This window comes from Phascolarctos cinereus, unplaced genomic scaffold, assembly GCF_003287225.1.
Source record: "Phascolarctos cinereus isolate Bilbo 61053 unplaced genomic scaffold, phaCin_HiC Scaffold_4;HRSCAF=312, whole genome shotgun sequence".
NCBI classification, from domain to species: Eukaryota; Metazoa; Chordata; class Mammalia; order Diprotodontia; family Phascolarctidae; genus Phascolarctos; species Phascolarctos cinereus.
The window spans coordinates 96,917,555-96,937,740 of record NW_027555847.1 but is presented as its reverse complement, the minus strand read 5'-3'; the positions used below and the strand labels follow the sequence as shown (position 1 = coordinate 96,937,740).

At 39.1% G+C, this 20,186-nt stretch overlaps 1 protein-coding gene across 1 annotated transcript in view; it reads left to right on the top strand.

Annotated features, from left to right (window-relative positions):
- Nucleotides 1-3,854: 3,854 nt before the first annotated feature.
- The window catches only part of GRIN3A (glutamate ionotropic receptor NMDA type subunit 3A), a 216,131-nt gene continuing 199,799 nt past the window's right edge, over nt 3,855-20,186 (top strand). Inside the window, exon 1 of the mRNA XM_021002197.2 lies at nt 3,855-5,725. Coding sequence (XP_020857856.1) covers nt 4,904-5,725 — 822 coding nt within the window. The 5' untranslated portion in view covers nt 3,855-4,903. The remainder of the gene's footprint in view (nt 5,726-20,186) is intronic.

The following is a 20,186-nucleotide window of genomic DNA, read 5'->3' as shown; positions in this document are numbered from 1 at the left end:
GTCACTTTCACATGCATTTTTGGTTCCTTCCAACAATTGTGTGATGCAGATAGTGCAATTATCATCATTTCCATTTTAAAGTGAAATTATTTTGTGATTTACTCAGTCATATGGCTTATGAGCACCTGAGCAGACTCTAGAATCTAGGGCTTTTGAAGTATAGTCCTGCATAACAGGCTTTTTCATGAACTGGCTATACTTTGGGGATATATGTCTTCTCCAATTCATTGACTTACAGAACCTAGGAATTTTCAGCTTCTGACATTCCTCCCTATCAGTGACTAGCTCCCCTTACAACTTGGGTTGTTTTTATTTTTATAAATTAAAGGATACTGCAATAATCCATATCAAAGCCTACCAAGTCAAAAGACACCTTCCCACTCAGTCTGCAAAGTCCCACATGGACTTGTTGAAATTCAGTGACTTATGGTATTTCCTGGGCAGCTAGGTAGTGCAGTGGATATAGTGCTGGGCCTGGACACAGGAAGACTCCTGTTCAATTCCAGCCTCAGACACTTATTAGCTGTGTGACCCTGGGCTAGTCCCTTAGCCCTATTTGTCTCAGTTTCCTTATCTGTAAAATGAGCTAGAGAAAGAAATGGCAAAGCACTCTAGTATCTTTGCAAAGAAAACCCTAAATGGAGTCACAAAGAATCAGACACAACTGAAAACCACTAAACAACAACAATGGTATTTCCCAAATAAAGAGGGAAACTGGAGTTTACTTCTCCAAACAGTGTTCACCTCCAAGGCTCCTTTATCCATATCTTATTGGCCTTTCATCCTTGCAGATCTTTACTCTCATTAGGTATTATGAGTTCCATTGTTCTCCCTGTTATTATTGTCCTCCTGAGCCCTGCTGATCCTATCTGTAATTATGTTGCTCACCTCTGATCACTGGGATTCCTCACAAGCCAACTCCTGAAGCATGGAAGATGGTATTCATCAACTCCTCGTGAGGGGACCAGCTCTCAAGTAGTTTACCCTTGAAAAGATTATCCTGATTCATCATCTTACAGTGTTACAATTGTAATTCTGTCAAACCTTTGGTCAGAGTACCTCCAGCCTTTGGAAACTTTTTTTTGTTACAAATAGATCCCACAGGCTTAGACTCCACAGAAAAGATTCTGCACTCCTCATAGTAACCCATATTTCCTACTTATGTCAGCACTTCAGTGAATCTTGAAGTATAGACGGGTACTGCAATTCTAATTTTCCATCTCTTTTCCTTTCAAGCAGCTGGGAAAAGTTATCCAAATTAACTCGGGCTGCTTCTCAAAAGATCATCATTGGTACATGTTGGGAATCAGTGATTGCCAAAGAACATCAGCACCTGTGACTCAGAGGAACAAGGGCAACCCTACCTCAATAGTAGACATCTGTAATCCCACCAAGGATGCAAATCCAGTGCTTTTCCTACTATGGACTGTTTTCTCGGAAGGATTATCTGGGTATAAAGAACAACATGACAAAGACTGAAGTTATATGGAAAGGAGAAAAAAACAACAGGAATAGTGAAATGGCATCAATGTAGAAAGATAGAAAGGAGTGGAGAAACAAGCAGAAAGAATGAAAAGGAAGAGAGAGAATACTTTGTGCTTAGCAAAATATGATGTCCACAAGACTAACAAATTCTTTGTACATCTTGACTATCTCATGTTTGACAAATCCACTTCAGCCTTACAAAATTACTTTCAACCATCTCTTTAGTGATATTCAGATATTTATGGACTTTCAATAGCCTTCAAGTAAAATAGCTATGGAGACAAAGCTATTACATTAGCAATTATAGGAGACCCATCTTTTCTCTAATGTTATTCTTTTCTCACTTTATCCAACTTCTGAGAACTAGCTGTGGACAGATGAGTGACCAATGAAGTACTAAATCAGTACTCTACAGCTATGCCAGGGTCAGAAATGTTGGGGCACAAATGAAGATGTCAGAAAGGGCTCCTTACCCTTTGTTCACTACAGATCAGATAGGTTTCAATCCTTTTGTCACTCGGGAATTACAAAGAATGTATTTAGGTTACAGAGAGACAAAAAGGAGAATTCTGACACTGTCCTCAGGTAGAAAACAAATACAGCAATCATCTTCTGAAGTGGCTACTTAATATAGTGGATCCAAAAGTCTTAGTGCATTTATAAACTGTAATAACTCAGAAATGCACTAAGACTTTTGGAAGCCCCCATATGTTTTTATTTATTGAATTAGCACACTTTGCTTTAATAGGTAGGAAACTATGATTTCAATACCTCCTCCACTTCAATACCACTTTAAGATCAGTCTCCCTGGGGCCCTTTCCATATCTAGGCTGTCTAATATTATCTGAATGACCTTGGGGGAGTTACTTAATCTCCTTAGAATTCAATTGCCTTATCTAGAAAATAAGGGGTTTAGATTCAGTGACTTCTGAAGTTCCTTCCTTCTCTATTTTTATATTGCAATGATCCTCTAATTTGGGATACAGATCTTTGAGAGACAGAGAGTGCAGTGAATGGAGAGCTGGCCTTCAAGTAAAGAAGCCCCGGGTTCAGGTACCTATGTGATCATAGGCAAGTCACTTAACCATTCAGTGCCCTAGGCAACATGGTAAGACTGTAAATTAGAATGGTTGCTGATCTATATCATCGAGTTTCCACACCAGAAGTCCATCAAATATCTATACCAGTGAAATCAGAGGTCTGGACTCAGAGATGATCATGGGAAGTGCAAGAGGGGAAATTTTATTTTTATGGGGATTTTTATATAGCTCTGAAAAGGCAACATGGTGTTGTGGACAGAATGCTGGTCTCAAAGCCAAAAAGGTGTGGATTCAAATCTCACTTCAAAATCAACTTGGTTATGTGACCCTGAGTAATTCAATTATTCTTTCCATGCTCAAGTCAACTATCTAAGACAATAAGTTGCAAAGAAGGAGCCAATATTAAAGGCGAAGGAGTTCAATGAAATCACAGGTCCCATTCCTTTTCCTATCCCCTTGTAGCCCTAGCCTCTTAATCCTCAAAACAAAATATAATCTCTAGCTTGTGAATTAAAACAGCCCTACAAGGTAAATAGCAAATGTTTACCTAAGCCTTTAATAGTTCACAAAACCAGAACATGGTTGGATAAAATAAATTGCAAAGCCCTAATTCTATAGAGCTGATATTAGAATTCAGAATTCCCTATCCTAAATACCCCACACACACACACTGTATTACTGAAACAAAGAAAGAAAGAAAAAAATGTGTATGCTGTAAAATGTAGTTTAAGTGTGGAAGGTACTACCCTGTTCCTGGACTACCTTTTTTCTTTCCAATATCCAAAGACATGGCTGGCATTTTAAAATCTTCAGTAATAAGCAATTATCAATCATTTTAGCACTAACTTTTTCATGCATGGCTAGATTTAGCAGGAATAAGAAGCTTTGTGGTGTGTTTTGTTTTTAGGAAGAAGTGGTCTGTAGAGAAAGAAAATACAAGCTTTTAGGTTCTCCTTTAAACTGACCGCTGACCCAGATCAATTATTAACTCTCATTGAATCTCATTTTGAATGACTGTCGATATGCTTTTAATATCTCTAATTGTCATCACAAACATATTCTTTGATATATGACCAGACTTTTATATTTACAATCCGACTACTTAGAGTTCATGCTGCCTGGTGGTCTGTAAGTGAAGATGTCTGCAGGTATAAATAATTCTTGTTTAAATACCCTTTGCTCTGGAAACCTGTGCAAATGATCTATTGCAGGAAGTCATTTAAAATAACAGTTTTCTGAAACCACCCTTGGAAGAGGGCTGGACTTGGAGCCCTCAGCCTCCGCGCGTCCTGTTGGGAAGCTCCCTATTGGCTCTCTGAAAACTGAAGTCCTCTCCTCCTCTGAAGGAGATTTAGAAGACTACAAATCCCAGTCTCTGAGGAGAGAGGTGGTTCCAGAGGCTCTGTTCTGTCTGATCACCCTCCAGAGGAGATCACGATCAGTGGAAGTTTAGCGCAGCCAAGCGACAGTCAGAAGGCACGTCTCCAGCAACAGGAGCTGGGCTGGGCGAGTCAGGCGGGCGGGGATAACTTTGTCTCTTCTAACAGAAGCCTTTACTACCCAGTAGCACCAGCATTCCACCAAGGAAAGAGAGTGGCAGCAGGCAGAAAGAAAGAAAGGAGAAAAGCAAGAAAAGGGAAGTCATGTAAAGAAAAATGAAGCGAGCACGAGGCGAGAAAACAACAGCCAGAGCAGGAGCAAGGTGGATCTGGCTTCCCTTTTCCTTCAGGAAGGGGGTGAATTTACCTCAGTGCTGCCTCGGGAATTATCCAGGTCCAGATGTTGCCAGAAAAGAACAATAAAGAGGGAGATTCGGGGGTGCTTTTCTTCTTCCTCACATTTCCCCAGGATCACCGGTTGTAAGTTGTTAGACGTGCAGCTGCCTAGACTGTTTTTGCCTTCGATGTTGGTGTTTTAAGGACATCCATCCTGCTGTCGGCTTGTCCCAGCAGCCCTGGAGGTTGAGGGACGCCTTGGGCTGAGTTCTCCAAAGAGCTGTGGATGGGGCAAATCCGGCTGACGGAATGCCTGGGCAGTGAAAGGTGCTTTGGGGGTGCTGTGGTAGCCGGGGGTTGAGAGATGTGAGGGGCGGCAAGGAGGGGAGGAGGAGGTGGAGAGCGGCTCTGGGAGCCACCCGGTTCAAGGCGAAAGCGACCCAAAGTGACTGCCTGGAAGATCCGCAACAACTTTTATGGCTGGGAAAGTGGTCGGGGTGGATCTGGCTACTCCCCCTCCGTGAGGAAGGGGCCAAGCCTTCGGAGTTAGATTGTAAGTGGACAGGCTTGGATTCTCTGGAATTCTCCTTTTCTGGAGACAGCGGAGGGGGGGGGCGTCGCTTTCCCTGGGGCGCCCCGGATTTCCCGCTTCGGGTCTCAGTAATGAGGAGACTGAGTTTGTGGTGGCTTCTAAGCAGGATCTGTCTGCTGCTGCTGCCGCCCTGTGCGCTTGTCCTGGCCAGGGTCCCCGGCTCCTCATCCCACCCGCAACCCTGCCAGATCCTCAAGCGCATCGGGCACACAGTGCGGATCGGGGCAGTCCACCTGCAACCCTGGACTACAGCCACCCGCACCACCACCAGCAGTGGACAAGGCTGGAGAGGAGCAAGGGGGCAACGCAATGACATCTATCCCGGGGGCGCCGCGGCGCCTGTCACAGCAGGAAAAACGGCAGGGGCCCTGGACCGCCAGGCCAGGGCGGAGACTGAGGCGGTGGCTGCAGTGGCACCGGCAGAGACAGGCGATAGAAGTTGGCGGGCCAGGGCCCCCACATACGTCGGTGGGGCAGAGGCTCCAAGCCGCTGGATTGGGAGCGCCCTGCACAGCAGAGGGGCTGGGATGCCGGGAGGCGCGGGTGAGTCAACAACACTCTTTCCGCGGGATGCCCTGCTCTTCGCTGTGGAGAATCTGAACCGCATGTCGGGACTGTTGCCTTACAACCTGTCCCTGGAAGTGGTGATGGCGATTGAGGCTGGACTCGGAGACCTCCCTCTCCTACCCTTTTCCTCCCCGAGCTCAGCCTGGAGCAGTGACCCCGTCTCCTTCCTGCAGAGCGTGTGCCACACCGTGGTGGTACAAGGGGTATCAGCGTTGCTTGCATTCCCCCAAAGCCAGGGGGAGATGCTGGAGCTCGAGTTCATCAGCTCCGTCTTGCACATCCCAGTAATCAGTATAGTGCGCTACGAATTTCCTCGGAAGAGTCAGGTAAGGGAGGGTCCGCAATGGAATGAGGTGGAGTTGGTAATTAGTAGCTAAAGCATAAAGAAGGCTGAAGAAGAATAGGGAAGGGAAAACAATGGAATAATACTGAGAGAGGACAGGCAATGTTTCTTTGGCTTTGAATGGGCACAGGTGGAAGTGGGGGAGTAAAGGTATGAACGATTCCTCCATTCTGGTAAGAAGTGAGAACCCTGAGGTTTGTACATTCCCTCTAGTGGCTGTGGGTCCCAAGTAAGTAGTAAAAGATGTTTCAGAACGCTGGACAGCAACTGTCTTGTCAGATTCGAAGAAGGGTACAGAGACTATAGTTAGCAGGAATATTCCGTAGCAAAGCCCAGTCTGGAAAAGTGCACTACTCTGAGTGAGCTGCTTGGGCGAGCAGGGCAAAGCAGTGTGAAAGCTCAGCTCAGATGCCCTGACTTTTTTTTTTTGACTGAGGAGAAGAGGATGTCCCTATTTTCACCCTGTACTCAGAAGCATTAGAGATTTTGAAAATTAAGACTATTTGAACATTCCCAGAAAATCTGTAACATGCGAGAAAAGTGATTTAAAGCTTAAAGTGGCTTAGGTATCTAAAGTGAATGTTTCAATGCATAAGGTTCTTTAAAAGGGGGAGGCTGAGTAATAGCCTCTCTCTCTCTCTCTCTCTCTCTCTCTCTCTCTCTCTCTCTCTCTCTCTCTCTCTCTCTCTCTCTCTCTCTCTCTCTCTCTCTCCTCTCCCTCTCCCTCTTCCTCTCAGCAATTTCTTTAGGATTTTGAGTAAAGGACTGCTGGCAGCATGGGTGGGGTATATTTCAAGGCAGTAGGTCGACTATGCCATTCAGACTATACCCAAGATGAGCTTGAAGATCTGGCAGAATTGCAGATGGGATAAGAAGCTGGGAAAGAATTTCTATGAAATAGGTGTGTCATTGTCATTGGGATCATTTTAAAGGTAGGGACACTAAAAACAGTTAAGGCTTTTAATGAAGGTTAACCAAAAAATCAGGGGGATAGAGCAAAATTGAGAATATTTATGGCTCCAAATCATATTATTCTTACAGTTCTTTTCCAAATTATTTCTAATCTCTCTTCTTCTTCTTTAAATGCACATTCAGAAATGCACATAGAACCCCTGAATGCATATAAAGTTTAATATACAATATGCATTACATTTAAAAAGACTGCTGGATGTTTTTGTTTTTGTTTTACTCCACTCAGGGAAAAAAATGAATTACATCTTGAAACTTGAAAATAGGTGGCACAAGTCCACACTTTGGACTGGAATGTTTCCATTTGGCACTAAACTGGAAAGATTTGATCTGCAGTACACTGGCTAATTAACTTTCATCTAAAAGGTTTCTGTCACCTGAATCTGAATGGCTGTGATACAGCAGATGGAGAGGCAGAAGAGCACAGGTGCAATGCTGCCTATGGCCCAAGTATTTTATATATGAAATTACATTGATAGGATGTGTTGTTATCAGTACATGTCAAAATCAGATGGAATGAAATTCAAGAGTCAGTGTAATGCTTGTCACTTCCTCTTTATTGTCTAATACTTCATTACTTAGCTATTGTGGTCACAGATTACATGTCTCTTTTCCATTTGTTTGGAAAAGAATCCTAAATAACAAGAATTTTTCCCAAACTAGTATTTCTGATTTCTTTAGAGTTATCTGTCATATGACCTATTATACAGTATATAAAACAAGGGATGTCATTCAATAAATCAGTGATTTTCTTTTACGTCTAGTATCAAACACCAATGTCTCTATTTGACACCTAAAGCCTTCACCACCTGATTCCAAACTACCTTTCCAACCTTGCTAAATATTACTTCCATTCACTTATCCAACAGCCCAACCAAAATGGTCCTTTTTGCCTTTTCATATGTGTGACTTTCCATTTCCTGTCTCCAGGCCTTTGCACATACTATCCTTCATGCCTGGAATGCACTCTCTCCTTATCACCATTTATAATCCTTGGTTTCCTTCAAAACTCAGCTCTAACATCACCTTCTACTTGAGGTGTTTCCTAATCCTCTCCACTGCAAATACATCTCCTTTAAATTATATTGCAGTTATTTTGTGTGTATGTATGTATAAATGCTCTCTCTTGCCATAAAATATAAACACCTTGAGGGTAGGGACTTTCACCTTTCTCTTTTCATCCCCATGCTTAGAACAGTGCCTGGTCCATAACTGTTAGTGACTAGTACTCAATGATTAATTGATAAATTGATTTTATAACCCCCTTTGCTAAAAACAATAAATGTTGCCTAGAATCAAAATATCCAGGTTAAAGTCCCAGCATCAACACTCACATTGCATCAGAAAAAGCTCTAGACAGGGATACTTGAGTTAGAAATCAGCCTCAGATACTTTCTAGCTGTGTGACCATGAGTGAGTCATTTAACCTTAATTTCCCTTATCTATAAAAATGGGGATGAGAACATCCACATCATAAGGTTGTTGTAAGGATCAAATAAGATCAAATAAAATGTATAAACTGCCTTACAAACCATAAAACATCACATAAATCCTACCTATTGTTATTGTAGGAACTTGTACAGGTCACTTAACTAAATTTCTTCATCTATAAAGTGGGAATAATAAAACTTGAATGGCTTAGCTCACAGGGCCACTATGAAAACTAGGATTTTGAAACCATTAATTGCTATATAAGTATAAGGTTGTTATTTTATTATCAGAATTATTATCTTTGGTCTTTAACTATAAAACCATTGGAAGAATAAAGTAATGCCAAAATATAGTCACTGATAACTAATGATAAATACTCTACTAGACATGTTTACTTTTGTATTTGGAAAGGTATTTTAAATTAATCACTCATTTTAATCGTATACAAGAAAAGCTTATTGAATCAACACAGAATTTCTTTTAGACAACTGAGCAATCCTACTATCTCCTCATTTGTATTTCATATTCAAATCCCCTGAGAAATGACATGCTGTAAAAAGTTACTATAAATATTTCCAACCTATTACAAGTCAATATGAATTTGTAATTTACAGAATGGTCATCACTTTCCCTTAGAATACATACTAATAAAATTTCTTAAACAAGCAGCTTTTCTTTTTCTGTGACTCCTGAAAAGTAAATCTAATCTATGTGGAATTCTAGAAGCAGAGAAGGCAAAAGATTAAGAGGACCAAATTCCAACTTCCTCATTTTACGAATGAGAAAGCTAAGGCCCAAAAAGGCAGAGTATCTTAACCAATATCACATACCTCAAAACCTGTTTTTAAAATTTTCATCTCATACTGATGATAGTACAGTGGAAAGAGCAGTAAATTTAGAATAAGGAGAGATCTGGGTTTGAATTCTGCCTCTCACACTTTATAGCTTGTGTAACCATGGCCAACTCATCAAATCTCTCTGAACTTGTCTCCTATATTAAATGGAGCAGTATGGGACTGGGCATATAGAACTTTCCTTGGAATCAGAAAAACTTGGTTCCAGTACTGCCTATTGCCACATACTGGATGTGTGATTTTGGAAAGTCTCTCAACTTTCCAATGCCCTAGGTAACTCACTAAGAATAAGTTGAAGAGAAGATTTAAATCTTTATTGGTAGAAGACTCACCCAGTACTTCCTACACTAATGAAAATAGCCTCAGTACTTGTTTTGTTTTAATGAGGATATTATGTGACCTGTAACACCTATCTCACAAAGTTGTCGCAAGATCAAACAAGATGATGTATGAAAGGTATTTGTACCTAGGGTAACAAAAGGTAACTAGAATTTCTTTTTATTTTAGAACTGAACAAAAGGTTGTGTAGTCTGTATGACAGAACTTGAAAGGAAATTGCAACATTGAGTGGATTTGTCAACAACCAAAATTTAAAAATGGGTATAATTGATTAAAATCAAGACTGCTTTGGAGAATGGAGAAGTTGCTGCTTTGCTCATCTTGTTTTTAGTTTGCCATTCTCTAGCACAGAAATCTACTCTTTGGTAGTACTCTAAATCATAATTGTTGCTATTCAGTCATGGCTGACTCTTTGTAATCCTGTGGACCACTGCATGTCAATACTGTCCATGGGGTTTCCTTGGCAAAGATATTGGAGTGGTTTGCCATTTCCATCTCCAGTGGATTAAAGCACACAGGGGTTAAATGATTTGCCCAGGGTCACACATCTAGTAAGTGTATGAGGTGGGATCTGAACTCAGGTCTTCCTGACTCCAGGCCCAGAGGTCTATTGGTCAAGCTATCTAGCTGCCTCTAAACCATTGCCTTATCCTAATTCTCTGTGAGGAAGGAGCTCCAACTGAGAAAGACAGAAGTATGGTAAATTTTCTTCCTCCTTACTTAGACATTTGAATCATGTCTGAAGATATGTCAAAACCTTGGACGTATTAAAAATCAAAAAACTGAGAGATTCTCTTCTTTCAGGAAGGGTCAACCATAAACAGTGAGTTCTGTAACCTACTTTTAAATGTGTACACACATATTTATTTAAATAATAGAATAAAATCTCAGTATCACATATATCACGACTCCAGTTGGTTGGCAATACCATGTTCCCTATAAGAAAGATGACTTCCCTGGTACCTACAGAACACCTGAGTGACCTTTAGACACATCTAGTAACTGGAAGTACTCAGAATCATATACCATCAAAAGGAAATGGAATCTGGCATCAAGGATGGTTACCTGAGACAGGAAGGATGACAATGCAAAGAATTAAGGGACCAGATAAAATGAAATTTAGGAATTTGTTCAGACATGAAATCACAGAACTAGAATGGAGTCAATCAATATTAATTAGTGGGTCAGAATCAGAGACAGGAGTTGCCTAAACCTAAATAAGAAAACCTATGAATAGTTAATCTGATGAATGAACAGGTATTAAAGGATTAATGTCAGTTAATAACAATATATTGCCTCTCCCTCACCCAGGTTATGAATAGCTGTTGCATTTTCATACTCCAGCACCTTTGATCTAAGAAATAGGTTGGAAGCCAGTTTGGTATACTAAGATAGAGAATTGGATATATAGTCAGAGGGCCTGAGCTTGAATCAGGACTTGACTACTTATGTGACCCAGGACAAGTCATGCTCTCTGGACATTATTTCCCCATCTGTAAGATGAGAGGGTCAGATTAGATGATCTATAAATTCACTTCCAATTCTAAATTCTGTCACTCTAAGAAAATAATTAATGTGAGAATGAAAGGCAGGGAAGCAGGCCAGTGGGAAAATTATGTGGGAGATGTGCAGGGCCTTTCAAAGCCTCTCTAGATATATAGTATAGATAAGCTGTCTGAATATAGGACTGACCATGGCTTTAGATATGAGTAGTCAGGCAGCCTGTCTTATAGGATCATACAAATAGACCAGGCTGCCTTAACCATGGCAATACTATGGATCTTGGAGGAAATTTTTGTTTCTCCTAATATTAGAGGTTACCAATCAATATGGGAAATCTTCAATTTGGATGTCATTCATATCTGCATCCTATCAGACTGTGCCTGTGCTTTTAATCCTCTTTCACATATCTTCACTGGAAAGAACCTCTGGATTTGGCATCAAAGAACCTTAGATCAAATACCAGCTCTACCACTTAGTAACTGATCTTCAGCCAGTTTCTGAACCCTTTTGATTCTCTCTGTAAAAGGAGAATGGGATAGATTCCTTACAAGATGCCCTTTGGCTTTAGGTCTACCATCCTATGATCCCATCACATAGGATTTTCCTCTATAATCTTGCAATATTCACTACCTACTTACACAATAGTTCAATCATGGCTATGGTTATTGTCATTATGAAGGAAAAACTAGGGAAATTTTATGTGGTTATATAAGTCAGTAGAAAGTAAGGATCAAAGGTGGGGGTGGGGAACCAACTGATCCCCAGACCTTAAATCTTTTATGTCTTCCTAAAAAATGTATACAAGTCCAGAATATAAGGTAAATAAATTTAAACTGGGGACAGATAAATCCCCATCTAGAACCATGTGCCACTCATCAAGCCTGGCTTCAAACCCAGCAGTTGTTTGCTTATTTGTTTTTTAATGAATATTTGATTGAGACATTTCTATATTCTCCCTAGCTACAGATTCTCCCACCCATGACTATTTTGAGAATTCGATTCAACAAACATATATTAAACATTTGCTATATATAAGATATTGTGCTGAATGCTGGGAAACAAAAATAAAGAACAGCCCTTGCCTTCAACGAGCTTAATAGTAATATTGCTAAAAGCTTACTTTTATTTGGCACTTTATGTAGATCAAAGGTCCTTAAGCTTTTATGTGTTATAATCCCCTTACTCTAGGGAAACCTATGCATCCCTTCTCAGAATAAAATTTTTAAATGCCCAAATAAAATAGATAAAATTACAAAGGAAACCAAGTATATTGAAATTCAGTCACTGATATAGATTATTTTGATATATATTACCTCATTTGACTCTCACTAAACTCTGTAAAATTGGTGCTATTACTATCCCTATTTTATACATGGGAAAATTGATTGATAGATGAGAAAACTGAGAGATTAAATGATTTTCTAAGGATCATATAACTAGCAAAAATATTAGAGACTGAATTTGCACTTAGGTCTTTCTAACTCCAAATCCAGTGTACCTTCCCCTATACTACACTATTGATCCCACCCCTTCACTAAAAAAAATTAATAACTATTTATATATTACAATGTATGCAAAATGTTTTATATAAAGAGTTCATATACAAGTAGGGAGATAAAACAATATATGTTAATATCTTCCATTTTTATGTTACTTCATTTCCAAATATTTCTTTTCCCCCTCTCCCTATCTAGTGAGCCATCCCTTTTAACAAATTCCAAAAAGAAAAATAGTTCTAATTGAATTCAAACAAAAAGGAGAAATCTAAAGAGAAAGAGATTACTTCTGGCTTGGGGATAAGAGAAGGCTTCATGAAGGAGGTGACACCAGAGAAAGGTCTCAAAAAGAAGGGTTTTAATGGACAGAGATGGGAAAGGAGTCCTTTCCAGGCTTGGAGGAAGGCCTGTACAAAGGGCCCAAAGTGAGAGAAGGCTGGAAGAGATGGATGAAAAGCTAATTGTCCAGATTGTCTAGAACATGGAGTGTTTAAAGAGGAGTAATATAAAATGGGGCTGAAGTCAGATTGTTCAGACCCTTGAATATCAGGATAAAGAGTTTTTGTTTTATCCTGTTGGCAGTAGGATGTACAGAGTGACATGACTACATCGGTGCATTAGGAAGATTACTTTGGCAGTGTTGTAAAGGTTTTATTGTGAAACTAAAGAGAGGGAGAGGAGTTAAGAGCTTGTTACAATAGTTCCTGTGAGAGGTAATATGTGTTGGAACTAGGCCATTGACAATGTGACTAGAAAGAAGAAAACAGAGAGATTCCAACCCTGTTGTAAAGATAAAATGAGCAGGATTTTGGCCATCAGTTGGGGGTCAATAAGTGGGATGAAATACAGTTGACTCCAACGTGGGGTACCTGGGTATCTGGAAAACATGATGGTGCTATACACAAAAAATGTTAAGGTGAGAAGAGGGAAAGGATTTAGAGAGGATGAACTAAGTTTGGGGACATGGGGTGTATATGTGTATGTGTATATGTATATGTATGTATGTATGTATGTAGGTATGTACATTTATTTATTTGTATTGTATATATGTAGTGTATATATATGCATGCATATATATTTTAATGGAGATATCCCAGAGGCATTTGGAAATGAGAAACTCAAGTTTGGGGACCAGAGATAAAAAATTTTCACGGAGATATTTGAAAAAAAAAGTTGAAAAGACAAAAGATAGCCTTGTTTGGCATTGGCAGGGGAATGACAAGTCAATCTTCTATAAAGTGCACAATCCTAAAACTAAGTTAGGCCTCAGAAAGATGGTGGAGGGGGAATGGAGAAGAGATAGCAGCATACACTTTACAATATTCTGGCATCATCTAATTAAATAAAGTGATTGCAGTGAAACTGTCAACCAAAGAGTAAGAAATATAATTTTATCAATCAGTATCTCTTGGAAGCACATTTTCCCAAAACGAATCATTCACACCATCCTAGATACTTCAGTGGCCACAAAAGTATTTGATGCCAGGTTTTGACTAAATTCTATTTGTAAATTCATAAGATCACAGCATTTAGAACTGGGGGGGGAGGGGCAGCTAGGTGGTGCAGTGGATAGAGCACCAGCCTGGAGTCAGGAGGACCTGAGTTCAAATTGACCTAAGATACTTACTAGCTGTGTGACCCTGGGCAAGTCACTTAACCCTGATTGCAAAAAAAAAAAAAAACCTGGAAGGAATATTACATATTATGTAGCTCAACCCCTCATTTTACAAATGAAGAAACTGAAACACACTGAGGGAAAGTGAAGCTCTCAAGGTCTTAGCATTCTTTTTTAAAAGTCTTATCCAGTGGTGTGTTGGTAAATATTTAACAACTTCTGTCTTTGTATTCCACTGCTTAGCACATTACCTAGCCGGTAGGAAGTGCGTAAATGCTTGTTAACTTACTCATGCACGCACCTCCCCCACCTCCATCTCAGAGTGGTGTTATTTAACAAAGTACAAGTCCTGAAACTTGAACCTCCAAAGGAGAAAAAGCATCACAAATTTCCACACTGGTTCCATAGTCATTGCATTTCCTCAAGAATATTGACTGCTTAATTGACGGACTACTTGTAGGTAGGGGATACATTTGACTAAAAATCTAGTCCATCTCAAGCAAAGCTAAACACTTTACTGTTTACTAAGCTTGGCTTCAAACTCAGAAATCTAGACCATAACCTCTCTTGAGTAGTTTATTCCAGTCCAACTAGTTTATTTGATGGGTATCACTTAAGCTCTCTGGCTACTCCAAAAATTTCAATGAAATGAGCACTTATGACAGTATTGTATTCTTTACCCTCAGTCTACCATGAGTCAGCATCATTGTCACTAACCTGTAGTAAATTCTATGCTTGCTCTATTGCTTTCTTACTAACTATATCTGGCTTTGGAGTCATAGGTCATTTCTGTCACTATTCTTTTAGTCACAGAAGTCCACAACCTCTGTGACTCAACCTTTCATTCTCTTTCACCTTGATCAGTTGTTAAGCACTGTTGTTTCTATCCATACAATATCTCTCGTATCTAAACACTTTTTTTTCTACTCATATAACCATAACCTTAGTTCAGGTTCTCATTCTCTCTCACTTAGTGTATTATTGAAATGGCCTCTAATTGCTCTCTTTGCTTCAAGTCACTCCCTACGTTAGTGTATCCTCCAAATGTGATTTTCCTTAAGCGCAGATCTGACCAAGTTCCTTCCCTATTCAATAAAATTCTAGTGGTTCCCTATTGCCTCAAGGATAAAACATAGACCTTTCTGCTTGACTTTTAAAGCCCCTCCCAACCTGGGCCCAGCCTATCCTTGTATATCACTCCCTTTCTCACCAAACTGGCCTCACACATTCTTAAGCATTCAGCATTCTCTCCCCTGTCATTGTGCCTTTGCATTGAGTAATCCCAATGCCTAGAATGCAATCCACTCACCCTTGCCTCACAGAATCCCTGTGTTCCTTCAAGATGCAGTTTAGGCACCACCTAGTACATGAAGCTTTTCTTTATATCCACGACTGAAAGTTCTCTTGCTCCCAAACTAACTTGTATTTAACTGCCTTTTATTTATTTCGTATTTGTTCTGTAGAGACTGATTCTATATATACTTATACATGCCCATGATGTCTCTCTGGATAAGAAATAAGTTCCACAAGAATAGGAACTGTTTCATGTTTTCTCTTTGTATCCCTAGCACTTAGCACAGTGCCTGGTGCATAGCAGGTACTTAAAGAATGCTTGTTGATTGGTTGATTGATCCATAAAAGACAAGTCATCTTGTCCAATTTCCTCATTTTATAAATGGAGAAACTGAGGCACTGCATGGTGAAGAAAATTGCCATGGGTATATGGCTAACAAAAGCTAAACAAGATTAAAATACTGCTTCAGCCTTGCCCTTGGGATAAATATATCAGGCAATGAATATTTATTCTTATCACACATATGCTATTGTTATATTTAAAAGGAAGCATGTTTACCCAGGCAAGAAAATATAAAGGAAGAAAAAATAGAATTGTGTAGTTGGTGTAGCACAGGGGACAACACAGGACATGGGTTGATAGCAACTGTGTCACTTCGTTGACTCACTTCATATACCAGGAGTAAGTCAGGGAGATTTATTTCCCTGCATCTACTCTGACCTGCTCTAGCTTTTCTTGGCTTGGTCCATGAAAAGTATGGCTCTCCTCTGGGGAAAACACATTCTCCTCCAAGTCATGATGAATGGCTGATAGAGGCAGCTAATTGTTGCTGACTTGAAGATAAATGATTTCGGATTAAAACTCAAGTGATGCAAAACTTTCCTAAGCAGTAGCCCTTTACAAGTTTTCAGGAAGAACAGAGATTCAGGGCTGAGTTAGTAGGTTTCTTTACTAACTAGAGCATAAGAAATTAAAGAATAGAGGACATTGGGCAGCTGGTCCTATTTGACCCTCTCTTCTCTCTAGAGCCTGACAAATTGCTGAACACTTTAAATAGGTCACTTTATACAGTGCTTTAAGGTTGGCAAAATGTTGTAAATATGTTATCTTATTCAGTCCTTACAATAGCCTCATGAAGCATTTGCTATTATTATCTCCACTTTACAGATGAGGAAACTGAGGCTAAGAAAGGTTAGGTATCTTGCCCAGAGTCAAACAGCTTATAAATGTCTGAGGTAGGATTTGAACTTGGCTGAGTGCAAGTCCTATACTGCATCCATTGCACCAACTAGCTGCCTCTTGATGATAATACTATCATCATTTAGAAAATATCAAGGAAAATTAAAAGTAACTCTCTCTCTATGGGTGTGCGCCAGTTATTTCATCTCTGTACTTCCATTTCCTCATCTATATTGTTCTCTCTGTCATATAGACATGGAGTCAGTAGACCCCTGGGAGGCAGAGACTACATCTGCTTATTGTCATATTTTCCCCAGTATCTAGAACTTGATAGTCCAGCTTGGCAGGGAAAAAAAAGCAGTGAACCAAATTCCCTTTTTATTAGTAGTATTGTTATTGTTGTTACCATTATTGCTGTTAACAATTCACAGATAGTACTTTAAGGTTTACAAAGTGCTTTGTTTACATTTCAGTGAATCAATGTTACTTAAAATATGTATGCTATAACATTAAAGAAAATATTCATTATTAGGTTTTTTAAAGGTGCAGAAGAAGAGCAATGCAATCCCTTGTGTCCACTCAAAGTGGACATTGGTTTTCAAGGGACAGAGGAACAGATGGTTGCAAATACTATTTATTCATGTAGGAAATAATAGAAGATAACATGGAGCTCATGAGCTGCTGGAGCACCTGAAGCAAGTGACAAGGGACAGGATTTTCTGCATACATTTGCAGTTTGGCTTTGCGTTTTCCCTTACCCTCAAGCAAGCTGAATTTTGAACTGTAGCAAATTATAGCTCAGTTGATATGTTCCTGTATAATTCATAGGAATGGACCAAAAGATGTTCTGTCACTGCTCTCTTTTGGGTTTGTCACAGGGCATTAGTTGAAGTTTATATACTTAGCTATTTGAAAGCTGGAACACTGTGTAAGGAATGGATACCTTTGGATTTTTTTGTGGCAGAAATCTACTTCTTATGAAAAGTTAGACAACACCCCACACACACAAACAAGTTCTTTTTACTAAAGAAAGAATTACGTATCAACTTTTCATCATCATTCTATAATTAGACAATCGGTGTGACTATCTTCATCAGAAAACCAGCCAACCTCAAATATGAATATTAGTCACCTAGACCTAACTGTAGAGTCTTAAGCAAGAAGGAAAATCATTAGGGCAGAGCAGAGCCTAAAGCATGGCATAGTGGAGAGAACTCAGGAATAGGAGTCAGTGGATTAAAAGGGCTTAGTCCCGGCTTTGCTACTAATTTTCAGTATGATCTTCCTTGTACAAGTTTCTTGGCCTTTCTAGGCCTCAACTTTCTCCTTGTTAACAGTAAATAAATAGATTGTTTCTGAGATCCCTTCCAGACTTCAGGTTCTTGATGTGGTTGCAGTATATCCTGAACTAAGGATGAGAAGTAAAATAGAGAGAAAAAATATACAAATACTTTGCATCATTCTGTATTGTGCTGTCTGAGACTGCGGAAGTAACTCAATTCACATAAGGAATGATGTTAGCAGCACAATAAAGGCTATATTGGTACAAAATGCATCCTTGAAAATAAAAGGAATTACATGCTGTCCTTTAATACAGAGGTTGTGGCTGTTTTTGATCTTCTGGATGTAGGCACAGAGTGCCATCTAGTGGTCAAAAGAAATGCTTTACTAAAGTTGAAAATGAAAGCATTTTAGAAAGAACAACAGAACCGCAAAGCAAGAGGAAACCTTCTCCTGGCCTTCTGGTTTATCTTGATGGTGTCTTAAAATGGACTAGCAGGATTCCAGCTAGATGGACTTCATTTCAGAGTCTCAAGAAGAGGAGATGCCTAATTTTAGCAGTGAAGATAAACAAGTGACAAACTCCCCCTGCTTGCAGCCCCTGGGACCTTCAGTAGACCACAGTAGAGAAGGGAGAGGTAGTAGAAAGAGCATTGCATTAAGGATACCTAACTACAGTATGGATGTCATATTTCACTCTCTGGCATGACAAGTCATACCTTTTCCCTTCCACTTAATAGACTCAACTGCAGGACTTCCACAAGTGCATATAAGACCCAGCTCTTCCACTTAGAATCTGAGTGATCTTGGAAAAATCTCTAAACCTCAGTTTCCTTATCTACAAAATGAGAATAAAAGCTCTGTCCCTTATCTCAAAAGGTAGTTGTCTCAAAAGAAGACAGAGACAAAAGACAGATAGATGATATAGATAGAGGTATACAAAGGTTGTGCAGATCAAATGAAATAATGTTTATAACATTTTTAAAACCATAAAACACAACCAAAACATAAGGAATTATTAATAATAACTATGATACTTCACATTGATACAGAACTTTGCTATTTGTAAAGCAAATTTTGTCCATTATTTCATTTAATCCTCCAACAACCATGTTATTTAATGTAATATTATTCCTATTTAACCAATGAAATTTACAAATCCAATTGAAGTGATTTGCCCAAGGTCACACAGTTAAGAGCCAGAACAAGGATTGGAAATCAAGTCTTTTGACTCCAAGTCCAGTGCCCCTTCCACTCAGAGTTGTTGGGGACATTAGAAGTCACCTATCCTGATCTTCCCATGTGATGTGAGTATCTCCTCTATGATATCCCTGATTTGTGGTTATCTAAGGTCAGCTTAAAATTTTATTTTCTTTGTTGGGCATCCAATTCCATCATTCCTCCATTTGGAGCCAGCATCCAATTTTCTGTAACTTCTAACCATTCTTTGGTTTTAATCATGCCCTCTGGAGTAACACAGAATAAGTTTCCTTTTCTACTTGACAGCCTTTCTAATACTTGAAAGAAGCTATCATGTTTCCTCTTAGTCATCTCCAAGTTACATACCCTAACTGCTTCCAACCATTCTCTGTATGATATGGTTAGTTGACTGATCTTTCCCTGCTCTGGCTGCCCTCTTATGCTAGAAAATCTAGTTTATTCTCTTTATAAAAAACATCACCCAGGATGGAAAACAGTACCACACTTCAGATAAAGTGCAGATTCAGAAACTTCATGACCTTCCTTTATCTGAATATTAATGTAGGTTAAGATTGTATTGGCTTTTTTAGAAGTACCTATAATCATAAGCATCTATAAAGTCAGAGGCAAAATAGTGGAGTATAGAGAAGGCCAGCTTTAAAGTTAAGAAGACTTCACTAGAGTCTTTGACATTTGACCTTTAATATATAGTAGTTCTGTGTGACCTTGGACAAAAACATTTAACTTCTCTGTGGCCCAAATTCATTAAGATTATAAATTACAAAATGTGTGTCAGTTTAAGGTGTTTCACACTGGAAACTAAATCTTACACTGATAAAAATCAAAGACTAGAACCACCCTCAAAAAAGAAAGCACATTGTTTCAATTTATCAATAAGTATCAATTAAATTTGATATTACAAAACATTATTATCATATTCCTCTGTGTTGACCTCTAAGTATATAAAATAGAGTGTATTTTATTTTTCTTAGTACTATTATTTTTTTTATTTTCTATGAAGGGATAAGATAACAAACAAGTTGAGTGAAGGAGCTTCGACAAGATTTAACTTTAATGGGGCTCTTTCTGCTGTCTGGCAGTTCTTATGTTCTTCCTGTGTTGATTCTTTTATTTTCTCCTTGCATTAGAATTTCTAAACCTTCTTTACTTTTCGTGATTACATTCCTATTTTCCTTTCTATTGTGACTTCATCCCATACTTAACAGAGAAGATATGGGCTTCCTGAAGTGAGCTCCCCTCATCTTTTCACTTTCACATATCAT